Source organism: Xiphophorus couchianus, chromosome 7, assembly GCF_001444195.1.
Source record: "Xiphophorus couchianus chromosome 7, X_couchianus-1.0, whole genome shotgun sequence".
NCBI lineage: Eukaryota > Metazoa > Chordata > Actinopteri > Cyprinodontiformes > Poeciliidae > Xiphophorus > Xiphophorus couchianus.
The window spans coordinates 13548496-13568407 of record NC_040234.1 but is presented as its reverse complement, the minus strand read 5'-3'; the positions used below and the strand labels follow the sequence as shown (position 1 = coordinate 13568407).

At 36.9% G+C, this 19912-nt stretch overlaps 1 protein-coding gene and 1 long non-coding RNA gene across 2 annotated transcripts in view; one reads left to right on the top strand and one right to left on the bottom strand.

The window, feature by feature from the left end:
• Positions 1–307: 307 nt before the first annotated feature.
• Positions 308–19912, bottom strand: part of LOC114148330 (poliovirus receptor homolog) — a 31632-nt gene continuing 12027 nt past the window's right edge. The window contains exons 4-7 of the mRNA XM_028023536.1: positions 18629–18725; positions 8407–8567; positions 5099–5207; positions 308–5011 (exon numbers count right to left, since the gene is read on the bottom strand). Of these exons, the coding sequence (XP_027879337.1) occupies positions 4936–5011; positions 5099–5207; positions 8407–8567; positions 18629–18725 (443 nt within the window). The 3' untranslated portion in view covers positions 308–4935. The remainder of the gene's footprint in view (positions 5012–5098; positions 5208–8406; positions 8568–18628; positions 18726–19912) is intronic.
• On the top strand, positions 12568–14847 carry LOC114148332 (uncharacterized). The gene is made up of 2 exons (XR_003596251.1): positions 12568–12614; positions 14049–14847. It is a non-coding gene; the product is annotated as an uncharacterized LOC114148332 (long non-coding RNA).

Sequence of the window (19912 nt, the reverse complement as noted above, 5' to 3'; positions counted from 1 at the left end):
ATAACCTTGTAACACTCCCCAGTTTCCATTTTTCTGTCAACACACACCCCATACCAGCAATATCTGCACAACACTCAGGAAAATCTCATAACTTATTTCCTCTAACCATGTGATGTGAAGCCATCACATCAACCTTGTGATGGCTTCCTCTGATGACTGAAGTCAACTGATAGTTGCACAACTGAGTGACTATAATATTGAGACTGTTCACCTACGTCACACTTGGTCAGCTATAGCTCTACTTTTACATATGTCTATTTTCAAAGGTGTTGGGTGTGGGAAAAAATACAAAACTGAGGCACGGATCTGTTTTTAGGTCTACTTTTAATAAAGAAGGAAGCTACAAGTAGCTGCAGAAGTAAGTCAAGCAAAAAATATGTAACTGTAACCTTGTGAAACAGAATAAAAATCTATAAGATGAGGCTGAACAGAAACTACAAACCTAGAATGTAATTACGTACAGAAAAAGAACACCAAGTTTTAAACACTACAAGAGGAAATGTCTTTTCTACACACAGAACACACATTTATGAAATAAGAGATGAAAATCACACAACTTTGTCATTTTGTTAGCTGTAGGGCATTTAAATAAAAAAAAGTAACTTTGAGTGTGATGTTTGCACTCCAAGAAAAAGCTAATTATCGTTTATCAGAAATATCATTGTGTGTCAAGCAGCAGCCACCTTGTTTCAGAAAATCTATATATAATGCTATTGTGATGCACATGCTATGGCCTTTGGCTGCTTTTAGTGTTGTTGGATCGCTCAACCATGAAAAATGTCTCCTGTTAAAGGCAACAGTGTGTCCTCTCTCTCTGTGTCCTTTACTGACCTGCAAGTAACTAAGAATTTGGGAGTTTTACATGTGGTTTTGAGGTAACAGTTTTGCTGTACTACTTCCAGCGGTTGGTGTCAGACCATTGTTTTTAAAACTCCTCCTTTATGGTTTCGCTTAGACAGAAAATTGATCTCTTGTACTTAGCAGAAACCATACGAGTGCTTCATATAAGTTCAGCAGTTTATAATATCCAGTAAGTACCTAACAAGGAATGTGTACACCAAGCTGTTAAATCAACTATGTACAATTTGCTACAGAGACGGTACATTTTCCAGTTGTTTTAGCATAGAAATAACTCCAGTGTGTAACTACAGAGACCCCTAATAGCTCAGCTGATGAGATGAAATACAGAGCTGCTATGCAAAAAGTAAGAACAATTTAAATAACTTTAAGCATAAACAAATATTTTAAACGTACATTTCTAAAGCTACATCAATGAACACCAGATTATACAAAAATACATAGCTTTAATACCAGGTATTGTTCACTTGTTAAAAAAACCCGTCTGTTCATTTGCAATGTTAAGGCACTGTTTCTTGCTTCCGGATGCAGATTTTTCAGATGTTTGCAAATTAGAAATTATGTTCGAATTAAAATCCCAAATTTTGTATCTCTTCCGGAAGAAAAGAATATATGCAAACTGCTGTTGGGCTCTCCAGAATCAAGAAAATTACTTTCAAGCTTTGTTGACATCTTTGCCGAGCTAATTAACTTTGCCACAAACTCCCACGCAGCACAGAAGGCTGGGTTTGCAGATTGGGAGTGATTGTCTGGGAGGATTCGGTCAAACAGCAGTTAATTCAGTTATAGACTCGACTATTCTAAAATGAAATTGTACAGAATGTTCCCCTCAATATCTTCAAAATGTGATAAATGTAAGTCAGGATAGTCAAGTCCTGTCACGTCTGTACTGGTCATGCCCTGAACTCTTCCAGGATTGTGACATTTTCAACTTGTGCTCTTAAGTGTATATGTGCATGTTGGTTCTAGTCCATATTGCATTATTTGGATATTCCCCTTCACTTAGGAACTGCACTATTTCCGTGCAAACCACTGTGACGTACGGAATGGTAATAGCCAACAAAGTAATATTAAAATTGTGGAAAATTGACAAGGGTCCTCAGTTTAAAATGTGGTTATCTGATTTTACTGAGATACTTCATTGGGAGAAATTGCGGTATGATGTTGCGGGCTCCACTAATTAGTTCTGTAGAATCTGGCAGCTGTTTTTAGACCTTCTTTCTCAGTCAAACACTGACCCCAACACTCACTCAGCCTTTAGGATGACAGATAGTGTCATCCTAAAGTCTAAATGGTAATCAGTGCAGTATAACCAGTTATTTAGATAATTGCCCTGACTTGTTTTCATTTTATTTTATTTTTAGTTAATGTACATTTTAATTTACATTATTGTCGTATTGGTAAGAGTATATTTTTTCTTATACAGTAATTTGTTATATATAGAGTATATATGCTTTATACTCTTGTGTATGATTCATGTATGTTGTACTTTGAAAACTTAAACATATACTGTATATAAGAGAAGAAAACTTCTGTTGATTACATTTAGTTTTTCTAAAGCAACTCTTCCAGTATTGTCTTAGTCTTATACAGCAGCAGCATTAATGTAATGGAAAAGCACACTATGTTGGATCTGTTGCACAGCTATACTGGTGAACTTGAGACGATCTTGGTATTGCTTTGATTCTTCATTGCAGGTGTAAAAGCACACACTCAGCGTATTCCTAAAGCTATGTGATTATATAGTATCTATTGTTTTATTTATTAGAAGACAAGTTCAAATACTTTACTCTGCACACTTCTGTGCAGAGTGTAAAAGGTGTCATAGTTTACCAGCATGCTGGTTGACCTGGTTGCCATTGCTGACATCAGCAACATTTATGAAAACCGGAACAGCTTTGGTACATTTTCACACTGTAGTGTTATATCTTTCTGCTTGTGTGCTTAGAACAAACCAGACGTTTGAGTTGGTGTCACTAAATACTATTTTTAGTTTCAGTAGATTCAAACTTTATGAGAATAACAAGCGAGTTCGATGGTATTAAGAGTGACGCTGACTTCTTATCACAAATAATGTTTGCAAAAAACAAAAAAAAGCAGCATCAGATAAAAAGGAGACAAGCATAGATAAAGTTTTTGTGTCAGGGTTTTGGATTTCTAAGTGAGATAAGGGTGAACACACAAAAAGGAGAAATCACTCTCATAAACTTGCTGTGGTGCAAATACGAGTTTTAAATCCCAGTTCACTTTAAAATCAAAATGGTGAACCGGCATAATGTTGTGTTGTTGCGTCTGCATGCAGGTAGACAGCCTCATCAGAAATATGACCTAATTTGTTAATTTTCTAAGTGCAATCTTTTTACTTTGGCTCTTGAACAACATATTTTTTTAAATTATTGAAAACAATTTTTGTTGTTTTTTTTGTTTCCTTTTTAGTAAAAAGCATTTGAGCAAAGCTAGGGCAGATTGAGGCACAGGAAGCTTCAGGCCTAAAAAAACAACCAGATAAATCTGAGTCCCTTCAGATCAAACTATGTTTCATCATTTAACACAATCTTTAAATAGGAACAAAAAAGGAAAAGAACAGAACAAAAAAAAAGATTTATTCTGAAAATGGTCAGATGACTAAGTAAAAACAATTAAGGCAGCCAAATTCTGAAGAAACAAAACCCTCAGAAAATCTGAAGAACTGATAAAAACACTTTGAAAGACTTCAAGTCCAGGTTTTTGAAAACCTTATTTAAACAAATGAGCGACAACTCAACACTTTCCAATAATCCAACGGAATTAATAATAGTTAACTCAAATTCTACAAATGAATACAGTAACACTCATTTTGCCTTCAGAAAATAAATAATGTTGAACCATTGACATTCTGGGAAGAAAAAAAAATCATACAACTTAAGGATTAAACATAAAAAAAACCCCACTTAAAATATGGAACTAACCTAAACAAAGCCTGCAAGAGGTGAGGTTGACCAAGTATGAAACTTGCTCATATGCAGTCTCAAAGTAAACTATTATAATATGGAGTGTATTATAATATACAGTATAACAAACATCCGTATCAGGGAGCATAGCTCTGTCATTGTTTGTATTTTTCAGTCACTGAAAGAGTGAGTACACCACAACATAATGTCTCATCAAAGCCTTAAAGATTTAGACGATGAAGTTCAGCTTAACTGCTAAAAATAATATCCATAAATATGTTAGTGGAAAACCATTTGCGTAACGAAACTCTAGTTCACCGACTTCCTTCCTAAATAAACGACATCCTTCACAGTTAAGACCACATCCTTCAGTTATTAATGCTTGGAGGTTACGGTTGGTGGCACTTTAAAGCACAAGGTCAGGTTTCTCAGTTGACAGCCACAGTCACAGTGATAAAGAGGATGCTTGACCCAGAGAGGATGGGAATCCTTTTTCTGTTTAGCGTGGGATAGGGAGTGTAAGTTAGGAAGAAAAATACATAAATAAGGTTTAATTGATCAACAAAATTCTTGGCCATGATAGGATTAGAATTCTGTTTTGGTAGCCAGGTTAATTCCCAACTAACTAAATGCCAAGTGTCAATAATAGCACGTCGTGCTATTGAAGGAGCAAGAACTGATGTGGCACAAAATATCCCATAAAGCCTCAGATGGAAACAAAGCTGTCATGCACCCTCTGACCAAAACCAACAGGCAAGATGGGTGGAGTGTTTTGCTAATGGACACAATGACAGAGGCAGTAAGAGCGGGAATCGAGTCAGCAACCCAGCATTCTGTTGTTTCAGGCGCTGCCAAAGATCCTAAAACAGACAAAACAGGTTAGCCTAAAATTAAATCTCCAAAGATTTATTGGAAATGAGGGAGAAGGTGGGCTACTGTTAAAAACAAAGTTGTTGAATTACACCAAATAAAAGAACAACTCAATAAATTATACTTAGATAATCCTTACATTAAAAAGGATTTTAAAACGCACGCATTTATATGCAAATGTAACAAAAAAGAAGGAAATGCATTGCGGTGCTATGACTTACAAGTTTATATTGCAGTATCTGCTTGGACTTCTTGGGAACCAGCTCTTTCCCTATGGTTATAGTGAAGCATTTTCATTTGCTGCATCGTCTGGTGAGGATGTTCGTACTGCTTCTCTGTCAAACCGTAGAAATCTGACAAGTAAAAACAAGACATAACATGAGCAGCATGAATTTAAAATGGCACCAGAGTTAATGCTTAAAGGCTGTTGTAGCTTTTACCTTGGAAGTTTAACAAATCCACGTTTGTGCAGAAATGCAGCCAAGCCAGCCGCCAAAATGATCAGAACAAGAATAATAAAAGGAATCCAACCAGTAAGGCAGCTTGTTTCTGTTAAACAAAACACAAAGGTAAAACGTTAATTAAAAACTTCACTTTGTTTGACAAACTGGTAAAATGTAATATATGATTTACATAAATCTCACAGAGCTCAACATGTAGCTTCTCCTAGAACTTAAAAACAAGAACTGCACCAGAGCCGGATATGGTGCCCACAGAGCCAAAGACTACAGTGCAGGACCAAAAGCTGATGCCTACATTTTTGTCTGTCTAAAATATCCTGTGGTTTGAGAGTTATTTAAGGGAGAGTCTGGGTTGGCATGTTATTCTACTTGCACAAACATAGTGCTCCAGAAACTGATGTCTCTTTGTTTGAGCAAGTGTTTCAGGTTTTCCCCTCTGAAGTCAAGATGCCTTCAATTAACTGCAAAAAAAACACAATGGGATTTTGATGAAAACTTTGACAACTGTTTCCTGAAGTACTGCAGACAACTAAGGCAACAGTGAGCCCTGTTTGTCTTGGATGTTTAAAATGTGTCTCGTTCTCCAATTTCTACTCCTTAAAAAAAACAACCTGTGCTATGTTTTTTAAAAAATATTTAATGAAAGTAAATCCGATTAAATCACTAGTTGCCACTCGACCGCTTAACATCAGGCAGCTGACAGAAATGTTTGATCTGATAAACTATTTCCTTGTGTTCAAATGAACATTTTGGTATGTAGTTTGTTTGTCAAAGCCTATTCATCTGTGTGTTGTTTTTTTTTTCATCATTTTTTGATTCACTGGCTGATCCTCATAACATGCTATGAAAGGTCACACAGATGGAAACCCAGATCCAGGCTGATTACATAAAGGGGCTCCTGACAAAGTTTACTAGAGTGCACATTTTGTTTTTCTAAAACTTAAATTATATTGTGATTTTATATGGTAGACCAATACAAATTGGAGCACAATTGCAAAGGAAAGGGGGAAAAAAAATAATGTTTTTAAATAAAAAGTTTATTTCAACAAACTAATTAGTTAATAATATTTAGCCCCCTTCATCTATTGCAGAAAAACTGAATCATTTGGATGTTTTTGTGAGCTTTTTCAAGTATTGCCACAGATAAGTCTGAACTGTCATTCTAGCACAAGAATGACCTAAACTGTTTCATTCAACATCTGGTTGTGTGCTTGGAGTCTCTGTCCTGTTGTAGGTTCTCTTCTAGTATAACGCTATATTTAATTTCAGGGTCATTTCACAGACTACACTACCGCACAAAGAGATCAAAACAAAACTTAAAACAGGAATGGCCGCACTGACTCCCACCCTTCAGCCCTGAACAGTAGCCTTTTGATAAGCAGATACCTTTATCCTGCAACATGACCAAATCCTTTGATTTCAACTACAAAGATTTCACAGTTGGACTGGATACAGTCCCCGCACCATTAGGGAACAAAAACAAAACACACAAAAAAAGTGTTGGGCTTTTAAATAATATAATAAGATTTTATTATATACAAGTTGTATATAGTTGAACCTCCAGTGCTATCTCCTCTGCATAAACCTTTTGAAATGTTTTGAATTTATTTATTTTAACAAACAATAAAAATGAAACAGGGAAGCTCCCGGTCAAAGAGCCCGTAGGTCCAGAAACCTACTGAGAACAGCTTCAGGAACAGAAACACATTTTGTGTCAACAATAGGGCAAAAACCTCCAAATGCAAAAATCTCCAGCTGTGACGGAAGGACAGGGAGGGCAGAAACTCAGCAGATAGAAAAAACAACTCGCTTTGATTTTTGTCCTGATGAAGGACTTTCAGCCTGCAGCTGCAGCAGAATTTTCTGTGCCCTGATAACACCCTTTTCCTTTAGAAAGCAAGTGCAGCAAGTTTGCTTTGACTCAAACTGTTTTATTTTTTTCAGTTGGAACTGCAACCAGTAAAAACTGTGGAGCAAAAGTAAAAATAGGTTTGATAATATATGCTGTCTGGAATATGTGGGCCTGTGACTTGCATAAGTACTTCCAGACGTCTTTAGTTTGTCCTGTTACATCAAAACAACTTAATGGTTTTCTTTCAATCTTATGCGAGAAGCGTTTCACAAGGTTATTCTGCAGTAAATAGGGACTGAGCGTGTCTCCTCCTCACTCTGAATTATTTTTGCTTTATTATTTGAGAACCATCTTCTCTATCTATATTGAAAAACATTGCAGTCAAGTCTGAACAGTTACATCCTCTGGGGTATGCACTAAATTTCAAATTAAAGACTGAGGATCCAAAAGGATTTAGTCATCTTAACATCAAAAGAAAGGATGCAAGATTTTAAAATGAAGGGGATTAGTTTCACAAAGGCCTGTTATTCCTCCAGAAGCTGGTTTATCACATGATTTTACAAAGGGGAAATATACTGGGTGTTGACATACAATGTATTATCCTGGAACACAGGATGGACTCCAGGTGATGGATTTATTATTTGCTTTATTTTTACTCCTCCCCTTCTTTTGTTGATTGTTTACAGGCAGGTATGTTGGTGTATATAGTGACCTTTGTTTCGAGAACCCTTTGCAGACACAGCTGCAATCTGTAAGCTGATAAGCTGTTAAGAGTGGAACCAATACAACAATGCAATTCAAACAAACCATTGAACAAAATGCTACAAATTTGGAGAAGTTGAGGAGAACATTAATTATTAAAGGACAAAATATTTGTTGGAAGAATTTTATATTTTATTATCATTTATTTGCTTTACCTTTATTTTATATTATCATCCATTTTTTTACCTTTGTATTTACATTTTAATGATGTGCTTTGAGTGTTTTGAAGTGTTTGCAGAAACTAGGTGGCCTGCTGAGGAGTGAAAAGGAGGATAAATTCCAGCGTTGATTGCTCAGAGGAATTGCAAAGCCTTCTCTTATGAAATATGCTTTTGAAGATTGTATAACTCTACAGTGGTGTGCAGCAGTTTTTTTGCTCCCCCTCCCTTCAGAGCTACACACTGACTAGGGTGTTCCCAATTCTAATAAAAGCAGGGTAAGACTCAGTTGAAGCTTCAGAGAATAGGCTGAAATCTGTAACTGGGTTTCAGCTGTGCTCTCCCTGCAGGTAAAAAACTAAGTTCTGACTCTTGTCTCTTCTTTGTGTCTGTGTTCAGGTAATTTAAACCTAACAATATTCACATCCCCAAATACTTGCTTGAAAATGTTCAGAAAATACTTTCCCAAAAAGCATAAATAGCTTATTTTAAATAAGTCAAAGGTAAATGATTACCTGAGGACAAATCCATATAGAGAAAACTTTGATTGCTTCCGTGGGTGTTATTTGCCTCACACTGGTAGAGGCCAGCCACGTCGGGGGATTTCTTCTCAAATCTTAGCGTTGCCACCTGAGCTGAGGTGGCTGAGACTGATGGAGGCAGAGTGTTGCCTGACCTGCGAGAAAACGTCAGGATAACATTTTAGCACACAGTGGCGTTACACACATGGTACCTTCTCATGGTAAATAATAGGTCACAAAGGAATGACGGTTCAGGATATTAAATGATTAGTCACATTAATCTAGAAAACCATCCACTGTGGGAGGTTACTCTATGAAACTGTAACTGCCTTGAGCATACAGAAAGCTTAACTACACCCATATTTACCCCCGTGGATAGGGTTGTGCTTGTGTAGTCTGTGCTTGTGTATCCTGTGTAGTCTGTAATCATTGTTGTAGACATAATGACACATAGTGTCATTATGTGTGGTGCTTTTAGCTGCTGCTTTTAGGGTGTAGTCACTAAAAGTGCTGCTTTTAGTGACTACACAGTAAAACCAACTGTGTAGTCACGAGAAGTTTATAATTACCCATCCACATTTTAGCACTAATCCAATAGTCACAAGTCAAGGAGTGTTTTAAATGGTCCCAATTACAGGTTTTTCCCAGTGTATTATAAGGCTTTACCTTCCCCACCCCTGCCAGGCCATTGCTTGATTTTGTTTTTAGAAAAATAATAATAATAAAAAAAAACACCTAATTTTTTTTTTTTTTTTTTTAAATAAGCCGGACTGCAAACGTCTCTGTTGTGCTGAGCGTTTCACTGGCAGAGTAGAATTATTCCTAAAAGATGAGTTGAACTTTTACAAAGTGAACTTGCCAGCTCCTTAAAATCGTAAATTTAAATGTTAAACAGTTTAAAATCTTTTAATTTATGTATGCTGAAACAAATCAAACTTGGCAGCATTAATATTCTCCATAAACAAAATTTGGATTAAACAGAAGTGTAAATGATTGATATTCATTTTAATTTAATTTAGCTAAATTTGTTGTTTGAAAAATCACCTACTTTTAGAAAAAAGTAGGTGATTTTTCTAGCTAGGAAGAAACTTCTAAATATAAAAGTTACCTCTTTTACAAAAATCCACATTGTCACAACAACCACTTTAAAACCTAGCTTTACGTTTCCAAAATATTTACTTTCTAAGCTATCGTGGAAAATAATGCATGCCATGGTCCGTTTCAAGCTAAGTCGCAGCTTATATGTAAGATATCAGCACAAACATCTTTATCCCCAATAAGTCTTGGTATATTGACCTGTTGAATGGTGTCTCACGCCGCAGAGAAATGTGACCATTATCCCAAGTGATTTCAAATGACCTCCATTCATGCATTGCTAAACTATTCCACAATAATAAAGTTGTAGAAAAGCACAGAGGAACATACAGTGCATCCGTAGGTGTCACGAAGCGGTGCGGTGTAGGGTGAGAGGCAAACGCTGTAGACCCAGCTAAGATGAACAATGATGATTTTTAATCAGTCCAGCAACGGGCAGCACGGCCGAGCAGAAGCCAGGGCTCGACGCCGGTAGCAACCGTTAACAAGACTGGAACACGATTGACAGCACGCACGTTAGACGCTGAATTGACAAGGACCCGACGAGGAACAAGGAACACAGGTGGAGATAAATACACAGCGGGTAATCACAGAACGAGACACAGCTGGGAACAATCAAGGGGAAGACAGGACAACACGAAGACTCGGGGACACAGAAAACTCTAAATAAATACACAGAAAACACAGAACATGACAGTAGGTGCAGAGCTGTTATGTTTTTACTATGGTAATATGAGATTAGAACAGACAACACCTTTAGTGTTTACTTTGGTGTCGCTCAGCATGTACAATCCAACGTATTTTGTCTCCTGATCTCCTGTGCAACAACAAATTTTGCACAACTATCATTGCACTGTCTTATAAAGAAAGATCGCTTATAGCCCTAGATCTCTAACAGTTACCTTTGGTTTCATTACTCCACGTTTGCAGGTTTTTACAAAATGAACTTCAGCCATTGCATTAAAAATATGTTTTCTCCCAATTTCATAACTCTCTCTACATGTACTCTCTTGCATGCTCACTAAGGTGGAATGAGCCTTAATGAATAAGTGAGTAAGTTTAACTCACTTATTATAAGTGACTGAGTCAGTTTAAACAGGATTTCCCCCTGCTCCCATAAGCAGGGGGAAATCTGCAGAGACAAGTTCAAATCTTGAATTCATTTCTCCACCTTTGAGGAAATCATGTTAGTCATAAGAGTCAAGTATGGACAGAGTGCAAAAACAGTTTTATGTAAGTAAAAAGAGAGAGAATTTGAATACCATTTTAGGTATTTAAAAAAATAAAACTAATGCCCTCAGAGAAAAAGTTTTCACATGAGTCACTCTGTTTTAACCCATCACAGTGTTGTAAAAGCTTTGTTTTCATAAATACCTTTTGGCCTTGAAAATGCAAATCATAAAAAGAAGCTTTATGCCCCAGGTAAACTAGTATGGCTTTATGTCTATTTAATGTCACAATAATGGCGTTGTTAGAAAATAAGGTCCCATAACATGCGGATTTATGACTGTTTGATGTATTAACAGATGGGGCATAATTGATAAGACTGCGTTCTGAAAACAAGAATCATACAGGATTATAAAGATGGCTTTATGTATTCCATCTGGATTTGCGATTTAAAATTGATGAACGTTAAAGCTTCTAAGTTAATGCAAACATAGTTTTACAAATTTGAATTACCGTAATTTTGAGATGTTTTAATTGTTACACTTTACCTTAGCTGAAAAATCCTAGTGAAGATTATCCATACACACACATTTGTAAAACTTATAACGTAGTTAATAAAGCTAGATACAAGATTTGTAAATTAGTTAGATTCTCAGTTGAATAAAAGCAGAAAAATAACATTGAAGTTGGTATATTTTTGGATCAACGCTGAAGGTGATCCATCACTGACACTTTCCTGAGTTGGAAGCAATCCAACTCAGGAAAGTTTTTTTTTTTGTTTGTTTGTTTTTCTCCGAAGAGTTTTTGTGGCGCTAGTGGCTCGTATATTTTCGACAGTAGGCAGACAGGAAGGAGGGTGAGGAGAAGACACGCGACAAAGGTTGTCGGGACCGGGAGTCAAACCAGCGACGTCCGCGTCGAGGACTAAGGCCTTCAAACGTGGGTCGTGCTAACCCCCTGCGCCACCACAGCACGTCCAAGAGTTGTTTTTATTAGAATGTGTTATTGTTACGGCCCAAGGCCTTTCCTCTGGCCTCTGGGTCTTTAACATCCCTATTATAGAGCTTCTCATTGGTGCTGATTGGAAGTGGAGGCAGCTGGCCAGTGTCTCCAGAATGACATCACATCCAGCTTAAGATAAGTCGTGTTTTCTCACTCAATAGCCCATTCTTTTCCGTCTCTCTGCTACCCTCTTCCCTTTCTCCCTTTTCTCTCTCTCCTCTCCAACAATTTATGAATTTTTGTCAAATAAATCCCATTTTAAGTTATCCCATGCGTTGCTTCCCTTTGATTTGTTATGGTTCCAGAGCCAGACCATAACAAACTGGGGGCTCGTTCAAATTTATGTTATAGTTTTTGGCGACAGTTTTTTTTGTGGGTTAGTAAGTATTGTTAATGTAACTGCGAAGCTAGTTTGGGAATCTTAAGTTTAGTTTTGGGTTTTTTTCTCTTCTCTTTTTCTCTGGTTTGGGGTAAGTTGTTAGCTTTCATTTCATCTGATGAGTCCTGTGGTAAGTGTTGTTTGTTGACTGGTTTGTGCAATTAAGTATGGCTAATCTGAACTGATTCCCCTTTAGGCATCAGTGTGTCTGCCCTTTGGGATTCATGTGCTCAAAAACAGTAGTGTGAGATCATATGGTTAGAGCAGTTGTCTCTGGGGCACAGCCATAGTGTTGGGGGTGGGGGTTGCCAGTTTTCTGGTTGCTTTTTCCACTCTACTGGTATTTAGTGCATAAGTACCCACCGTCCCTGATCTCAGAAGACTAGGGTTGATTTTTATTTTATTTTTTAACCCCTCCAGGGGATCTTTTTTGTGGGCTCTAGAGTCCCTTTTCATGAAGTAGGCTGACAGGAATGGGGGAAGGGGAGGGGTGAAGACATGCGGTAAACGTCGCCGGGTCTGGGAGTCGAACCCGCGACAGCCGCGTCGAGGACTTGAGGTGGGTGATGCACGACCTATAAAACAACCTTTTTACAGGGTTAACCCAGAAAAACGCAAACATCTGGATGCTGAGGTTGACTACATGTTAAAACATGGTATCGCTCAAGCATCATGTTCAAGCTGGTCTTCGCCTTGCTTGCTAGTTCCAAAATCAGACAAAACTTATCAGTTTTGTTCCGACTTCAGAAAGGTCAATAGCGTAACCAAACCTGACTCATATCCTCTACCTCGTATGGATGACTGCATTGACCAGATTGGTAATGCTAAATTCCTTAGTTAGATAGACCTTCTAAAAGGTTATTGGGAGGTCCCTTTAACTAAAAGGGTGCAAGAAATCTCTGCCTTTATTACACCTAGTGGTTTGTATTCATATAATGTTATGCCTTTTGGCTTGAGGAATGTGCTGGCAACTTTTCAGCGCTTGATGAATAAAGTTGTTGGGTGTTTAGAAGGTTGTTCTGTGTATTTGGATGACATTGTTGTCTATTCTCATAGTTGGTCTTCTCACCTGGACCCACTCATAACTTTGTTTGACCTTTTGGTGGATGCACGTCTTACAGTAAATCTAGCCAAATGTGAGTTTGCTCGAGCGACCATTACTTATCTTGGTCATCAAGTGGGTCAAGGTAAAGTATGTCCAGTTAGTGCAAAGGTAGAAGCGATTGAAAAGTATCCGTCACCATCAACTAAAAAGGAACTCATGAAATTCTTGGGTTTAGTTGGATATTATAGATCCTTCTGCAGAAACTTTTCAACTGTGGTTGCACCTCTGACAGATCTTTTGAAAAGTAATGTGAAATACATTTGGTACTCTGTCTGTCAACAGGCTTTTGAAAACGTGAAGAAGATGCTAAGCACTTCTCCTGTCTTGTTGGCTCCTGATATGAATAAGCCTTTTAAGCCCCGGGTTGATGCCATTCATGTTGGTGCAGGTTGAATCCTTTTGCAATGGATGACTTTTCAATTGAAAGACCTGTGAGTTTTTTTTCTAAGAAATTTAATAGGCATCAGCTGAATTATTCAGTAATCGAAAATGAGACCCTTGCTCTTATTTGGTCTTAACAACATTTTGAGGTCTATGTGGGTTCAAGGCCTTTAGCTGTTTTCACAGATCATAATCCTCTGACCTTTTTGAATTCTTTTCGCTGCCCAAATCAAAGACTTGTGAGATGGTCATTGTTTCTGCAATCTTTTTCCTTAGATATTCATCATATCAAGGGGAAGGATAATGTCATCGCGGATGCTTTGTCAAGAGCACAAAGTCAGTAATTTTTTTTTCTCTTTCTCCCCTTATCTGTCTGAGTCACTTCAAGGTACCAGTTGTTGGCTTCGGGATGGGACCTGAAGGGATCTAAGTTTTGTTTTCTGCTCCATCTCAGCTGGTCTGAGATATTGCAAGTGTATTTAATATTGTTTTTCTATTTTTTTTCAGGTGTTAATGCACAGGTTGTCCAGGGTTCCAGTGGTAGAAGAGGGGGGGTGTTACGGCCCAAGGCCTTTCCTCTGGGTCTTAAACATCCCTATTATAAAGCTTCTCATTGGTGCTGATTGGAAGTGGAGGCAGCTGGCCAGTGTCTCCAGAATGACATCACATCCAGCTTAAGATAAACAGTGTTTTCTCACTCACTAGCCCATTCTTTTCTGTCTCTCTGCTACCCTCTCCCTTTTCTCTCTCTCCAACCAGTTATGAATTTTTGTTAAATAAATCCCATTTTAAGGTATCCCATGCGTTGCTTCCCTTTGATTTGTTATGGTTCCAGAGCCAGACAATAACAGTTATGTAATGACCATGAGAATGCAGCTGATTATTCCCAAGACGTCTGTTAGGCACAGCTTGAAAATAAACAGGCCTTTATTTTCCTGTTTTTCCTTGGGCTGCAGCAAGCATGGCTGAATGCTGTTGTGTCTTCAGCATTTAATCCTGTGCCATCCACAAGAAATTAAGTTGAAGCAATGCTGTAAGTGACATTTTCTGATAACATGCATGATGTTTAAGATGTATCTGTCATTATTTTGCTGGGATGCTAATGTTTGAACATTGTGGCTGATATTTTTATTTAACTATTTATGGTGGGTTTCATATAACTGCAGAGTTCATAATTATGTGAATTGTATGTACTGTAAGTTTTCCTCAGACACATAACTAAGTTTTGTATTGTTTTGTGTTCATTCTGCCTGCAGTTTTCACCCAGCTTATGAACGAGGAGGTCAACAGTAAATGTTCAATCTTACTACACGTCTCCCTCTCATCACTTGCTGTGGTTTAACTCGGTGTTTAATCAGAGTTGTTACACTCTTGATGAGAACTCTATAATAGTTTTATTATATACAAGTTGTATAAAGTTGAAGCTCCAGTGCTATCTCCTCCTCATGAACCTTTTTTAATGTTTTGAATGTATTTATCTTAAACAATAAAAATGAAAGAGGGAAGAAAAACGATAAAACAAAAGGACATACCAATTTTGCACAAATTGTTTGAAAAGACGCAGGTAGAAGATAAAACATATTATTTCACATACCTCAACATACAATCATTCAAGTCTTCTGACAGCAGTTAAACATTTGCATCATGGTTAATGGTTGCAACATTTGCAGATTGCAGATTTGCAACAACACTAATGCCTTTGAGGACATCCATCTTTTTTTGGTTTGGGCGAGTTTTTTCTTGCCCATTTGACTCATGACTGGATCTCTGGGTGTTGTAGTAGATGACACTACTACTTGCAACAGTAAAACATGACATTTTAAGCCATGTTTTCTAACTCCACCCTGGATTGGATGCTTAACAGTTTTAGTCAGCTGACAAGCATTTGTATAATAACCAACACTGTAAATAAAGGAGGTATTTTATCCTCTAAATATAATTTACAGTATTCCACCCTAATCTCCAGATTCAAGATTTTGTTTGTAACATCAGCCCTTGTTTTCCCAATTTACCCCCAAAGGGAGGAATGAACATCATTTTGCAAACTCCTACTACAATGTATAGGTCTCATCTCAGAAATGTATAATAGCATTTTATCACTCAATATATTAAAGCTCAATGAAATCAGACAAGAATGGTCAGAAGAACTTGGTATAAACATCTCTGATGAAACTTGAAATCACGCATTATGTAGAGTAAATGGGTCAACATCATCCGCTCGACTTGGACTAATTCAGTTCAAGGTCCTTCATAGGATTCATTACAGTAGAGCCAGACTCTCAGGGATTTATTCTACCGTCAGTGAAGCCTGTGCACGTTGTCATATAGCTAAGGCAAATTTAACTCGCATGTCCTGGTCCTGTAACACACTGTGCAACTTCTGGTCTACAATATTTTCAGCTCCTATCTGAAGTTTTTGGAATACGCATCCAACCCACTTCTGAATAGGCAATATTTGAAATTCCAGGGGAGGGTATATCATTAACACACAATTTTAAAAATGTACTGGCTTTTTCAACTCTTCTCGCCCGAAGAAGATTATTATTAGCGTGGAAATCAGAACACCCACCCAAGGCTTCTCTTTGATTAAAAGATCTCAGCCTGTTCCTTAAGCTAGAGAAGATAACATTTTGTGTTAGAGGTTGGATTCAAAAATGTTATAAAACTCTGGCCCCTTTACTACCTTATTATGAGAGTCTAGATGCCCTCCCTCAAACCTGAAAATCACACAAAAAAGACAAAGTCTGCTGTGAATGTGCCTTTTGCTTTATTGTATTTTGTTTATTTCCACTTTATTTTTCCTATTTTATTTTGTCATTATTATTATTTCTATTATCTGCAGCAAGATGGGGGTTAACGGAGAGGGGGAAATGCCACATTTGCTTACCTGAGTGAAGTTGGCCCCCCCACCTTCTTCAAATTAGACAAAATTGGTGTCAAACGTTTGTGCTACGTTTGTGCTGGTTTGTGCAGCAAAAATTTTCGTTTGTGCCGCTATCATTTTACAGATATAAAGAAATGTTTTTAGAGGTCATCAAAGGTCAACCAGCCCCCCACCTTCTTCAAATCAGACGAAATGGGTGTCAATCAACTCGGCTACGTTTGTGCTGGTTTGTGCAGCAAAGATTTTCGTTTGTGCTGCTTCGGTTTTGAAGATATTAAGGAAAAGGTAAAGGTCAAAAGGTCAACCAGCCCCCCCACCTTCTTCAAATCAGACAAAATGGGTGTCAATCAACTCGGCTACATTTGTGCTGGTTTGTGCAGCAAAGATTTTCATTTGTGCATCTATCATTTTAAAGATATTAAGAGGGCTGGTTGACCTTTGATGACCTCTAAAACATTGCTTAATATCTTTAAAATGATAGCAGCACAAATGAAAATCTTTGCTGCACAAACCAGCACAAACGTAGCCGAGTTGATTGACACCCATTTCGTCTGATTTGAAGAAGGTGGGGGGCTGGTTGACCTTTGATGACCTCTAAAAACATTTCTTTATATCTTTAAAATGATAGCGGCACAAACGAAAATTTTTGCTGCACAAACCAGCACAAACGTTTGACACCAATTTTGTCTAATTTGAAGAAGGTGGGGGGGCCAACTTCACTCAGGTCATTTGCTTTCATCCCTGTAACCAACGACCTGTTCTTGTTGGATGATTAAAATAAAATACAAATAAAGAAAAAAAAGATAATTTTTTTTTTGAATATGTTTTCAAGACATGTTTGACTACTTCATCAATAATTGCTACATATATTTTTTGCATTTATTACAGCAATCAATTGTTTTAAAGAGTGGTTGTTATTAAAATAATGACAAATTTACCAAATTTTCCACATCTGACGCATCTGAATAGTGCTATGAAATAGTATTCAGTTAAATTTTACAAGCCATTTACAGGACTTATATCATGCAATATGCAGAATTAACAACAGAACATGAAGTAGCAAGTAGCAAGACATAGACCATAAGATCTTAAAAAGCAACATGTTGTGCCCTGAACTAGAGAAATTTCAGATTAGATGAAAAATAAACTCTAAGCAGATAGGGCGATGGAGATATTTGTAAGGAGTTTGTACTGCAGGAAACCACAGTAAGGTAGGTTATCTGTAAATGGGAAAAAATAAATGGAGAGGATGTTCCAGTAAAATAACTTTAAAGACCATTCATCCAAGAGCTCACAAAAGAAGCTGAACAACATCTAAAGCACTAGCAGACCACTTTTTTTCTTCTCAAGGTTCATGATAGCAAAAAAAGAAAGTGTGCAAAAATTAGAGTTCTAGGTCCAAACCTCTGCTGACTCAAAGCCCCATTTTATACTTGCCAAAAACATCTACATGACGCCCAAGACTTTTGGAAAAATATTATGTAGACTGGTAAGACAAAATGGAAACTTGTAAAACAATGGGCCTATAAATTAAAAGGGAGGAACCTAATGTGTCTGTATGAGAACATGAAAAGCAGCTGGGGGACTAATAAATGACTAATGGCAAACTTTATGAAATGACAAAAACAAAGACTCAGCCAGAAATAAACCTAAATAGTAACAGAAATATATACTAAATCTAACAAACAAATCCAATCCTCAACAATAGGAAATAACTGAACTAACAAAAGGAATTAACTAGAATGGAAAGATAAAATAAATACCAAAAGCAAAGAACAAATCCAAAACTCAAATAAGCAATAACTGAACTAACAGAGGGAATAAACTAGGATAAGAGAAAAATAATGACAATAAGACATCAAAACAAGGAAATAACAGAAGCAAAAGTTCATAATGACTATAGGAATTGCAACAACCAGCCTTTAACAGGCCCTCTATGCTCAGAAACTATCTGGTTATGTTGAATATTAAAATAAATTTCATGATCTAATACATTAACGTTTGACAAAAAAACAAAACAAAACAAGCATATATAGCCATTATTCACTTGACTCCTCCTAAACCATTATCTGAACTCTCTAAGCTACATTTCTCTGAATGATAACCAAACCATTACTCTGGGGTTGGTGATAAAAAATAATTTGTTATTCAAACCTGCTTTAGGGTTACTAAATAGATGAACAGTTATTTAAAACTACTGCACCTGCTCCAGATAATTGTTGGTTTTGGGTTGCCTTCAGCCTCACAGGTGAAAACCAGGCCGTCTGATTGCTTTTTGATGTTCACAGTCAGAGGTGGATCTGTAAGCACAAAGGAAGTGTGTTATTAACATTATCAAATAAAAACGAATTACATTACCGCAGTGCTCTGGTAAACAACAATTTTAGCAGTGACACTGACGTAGAGCTATATTACAGTTTCTTGTCAAACTCTGTTTGATTTTCACTATGTTTGATTTACGATGTGTCTGTATGCTAGAAAGCACCCAGTTACATGAGCGATCAACTTTGTCAAAAGCCTTGTTTTATGCCAACTTCTAACATAAAAATACACAGAGATGGAGTATGCCTTATGAGTTATTATCAAATGTGTCATCAATTTTCAAGGATTTTTTTATAACAATATGAAAACTGAAAGAGTAATTTGATGAAAGATTAATATCAGGGCGTCATTGAGCTTCAGCTTGAGGTATCTTTTTCAGATGCGAGAATTTTCTCATGAGACGGACAAAACTGTCACTCAAGAAACACAATATTTTCCTTCTAATTTGCTTTCCTCTGAGTCAGTTTAACAATTCATAAATTTTATTTTGTGTGTTCTCATGTGTTCTAATTTCAAACCTAATTATTTTCTATACTGGTAAACAAACCCGTTCAGACATGCTTTTAGCCATAGAGCATCGGCTCGTTTCTCTTAGGAGTTAAGTAAGTTGGATCAATTGTAAAGAAATATAAACATAAAAATGCTCAAGTCATTTGAGGAACTTAAATTAATTGCATATTACTTTTTTTGTAGAATCGACATAACATAATTTATATTATCTAAGGATGGTGGTTTTGATTGCAATTCAGGCCTAAATAAATTCCAACTTTTTCCTTTCACAAAAAAAAAATAAATGTTCAAAAGTTCAAACCGTAGGAGGAATGAAAGCAACTATTTCTGCTTAGACATTCTAATCTTAATATCTTTGTTTTTCAGCTTTTTCTGGGTAACTAAAGTAATTCCTGATTAAACATCTAGTAATACACCACACCCAGTAAATATATATTCTGGTGTGGTAATACAACAACCACAGTTTTCCTCCTAAAGTTAATTCATGAGTATTTTCCACAAGGATGAAACCAAAACCTCAAAGAGCAAGTCATGCAATGTTTTTTAAGATCTACAGTAGTAACCTTTTTAGCACAAATGAAGTATCTTGCCCAAGACCACATTGACTAAAACAGAGGGTGGGTTAAAACCAGCAATTAACTCTTAAACTGTCACC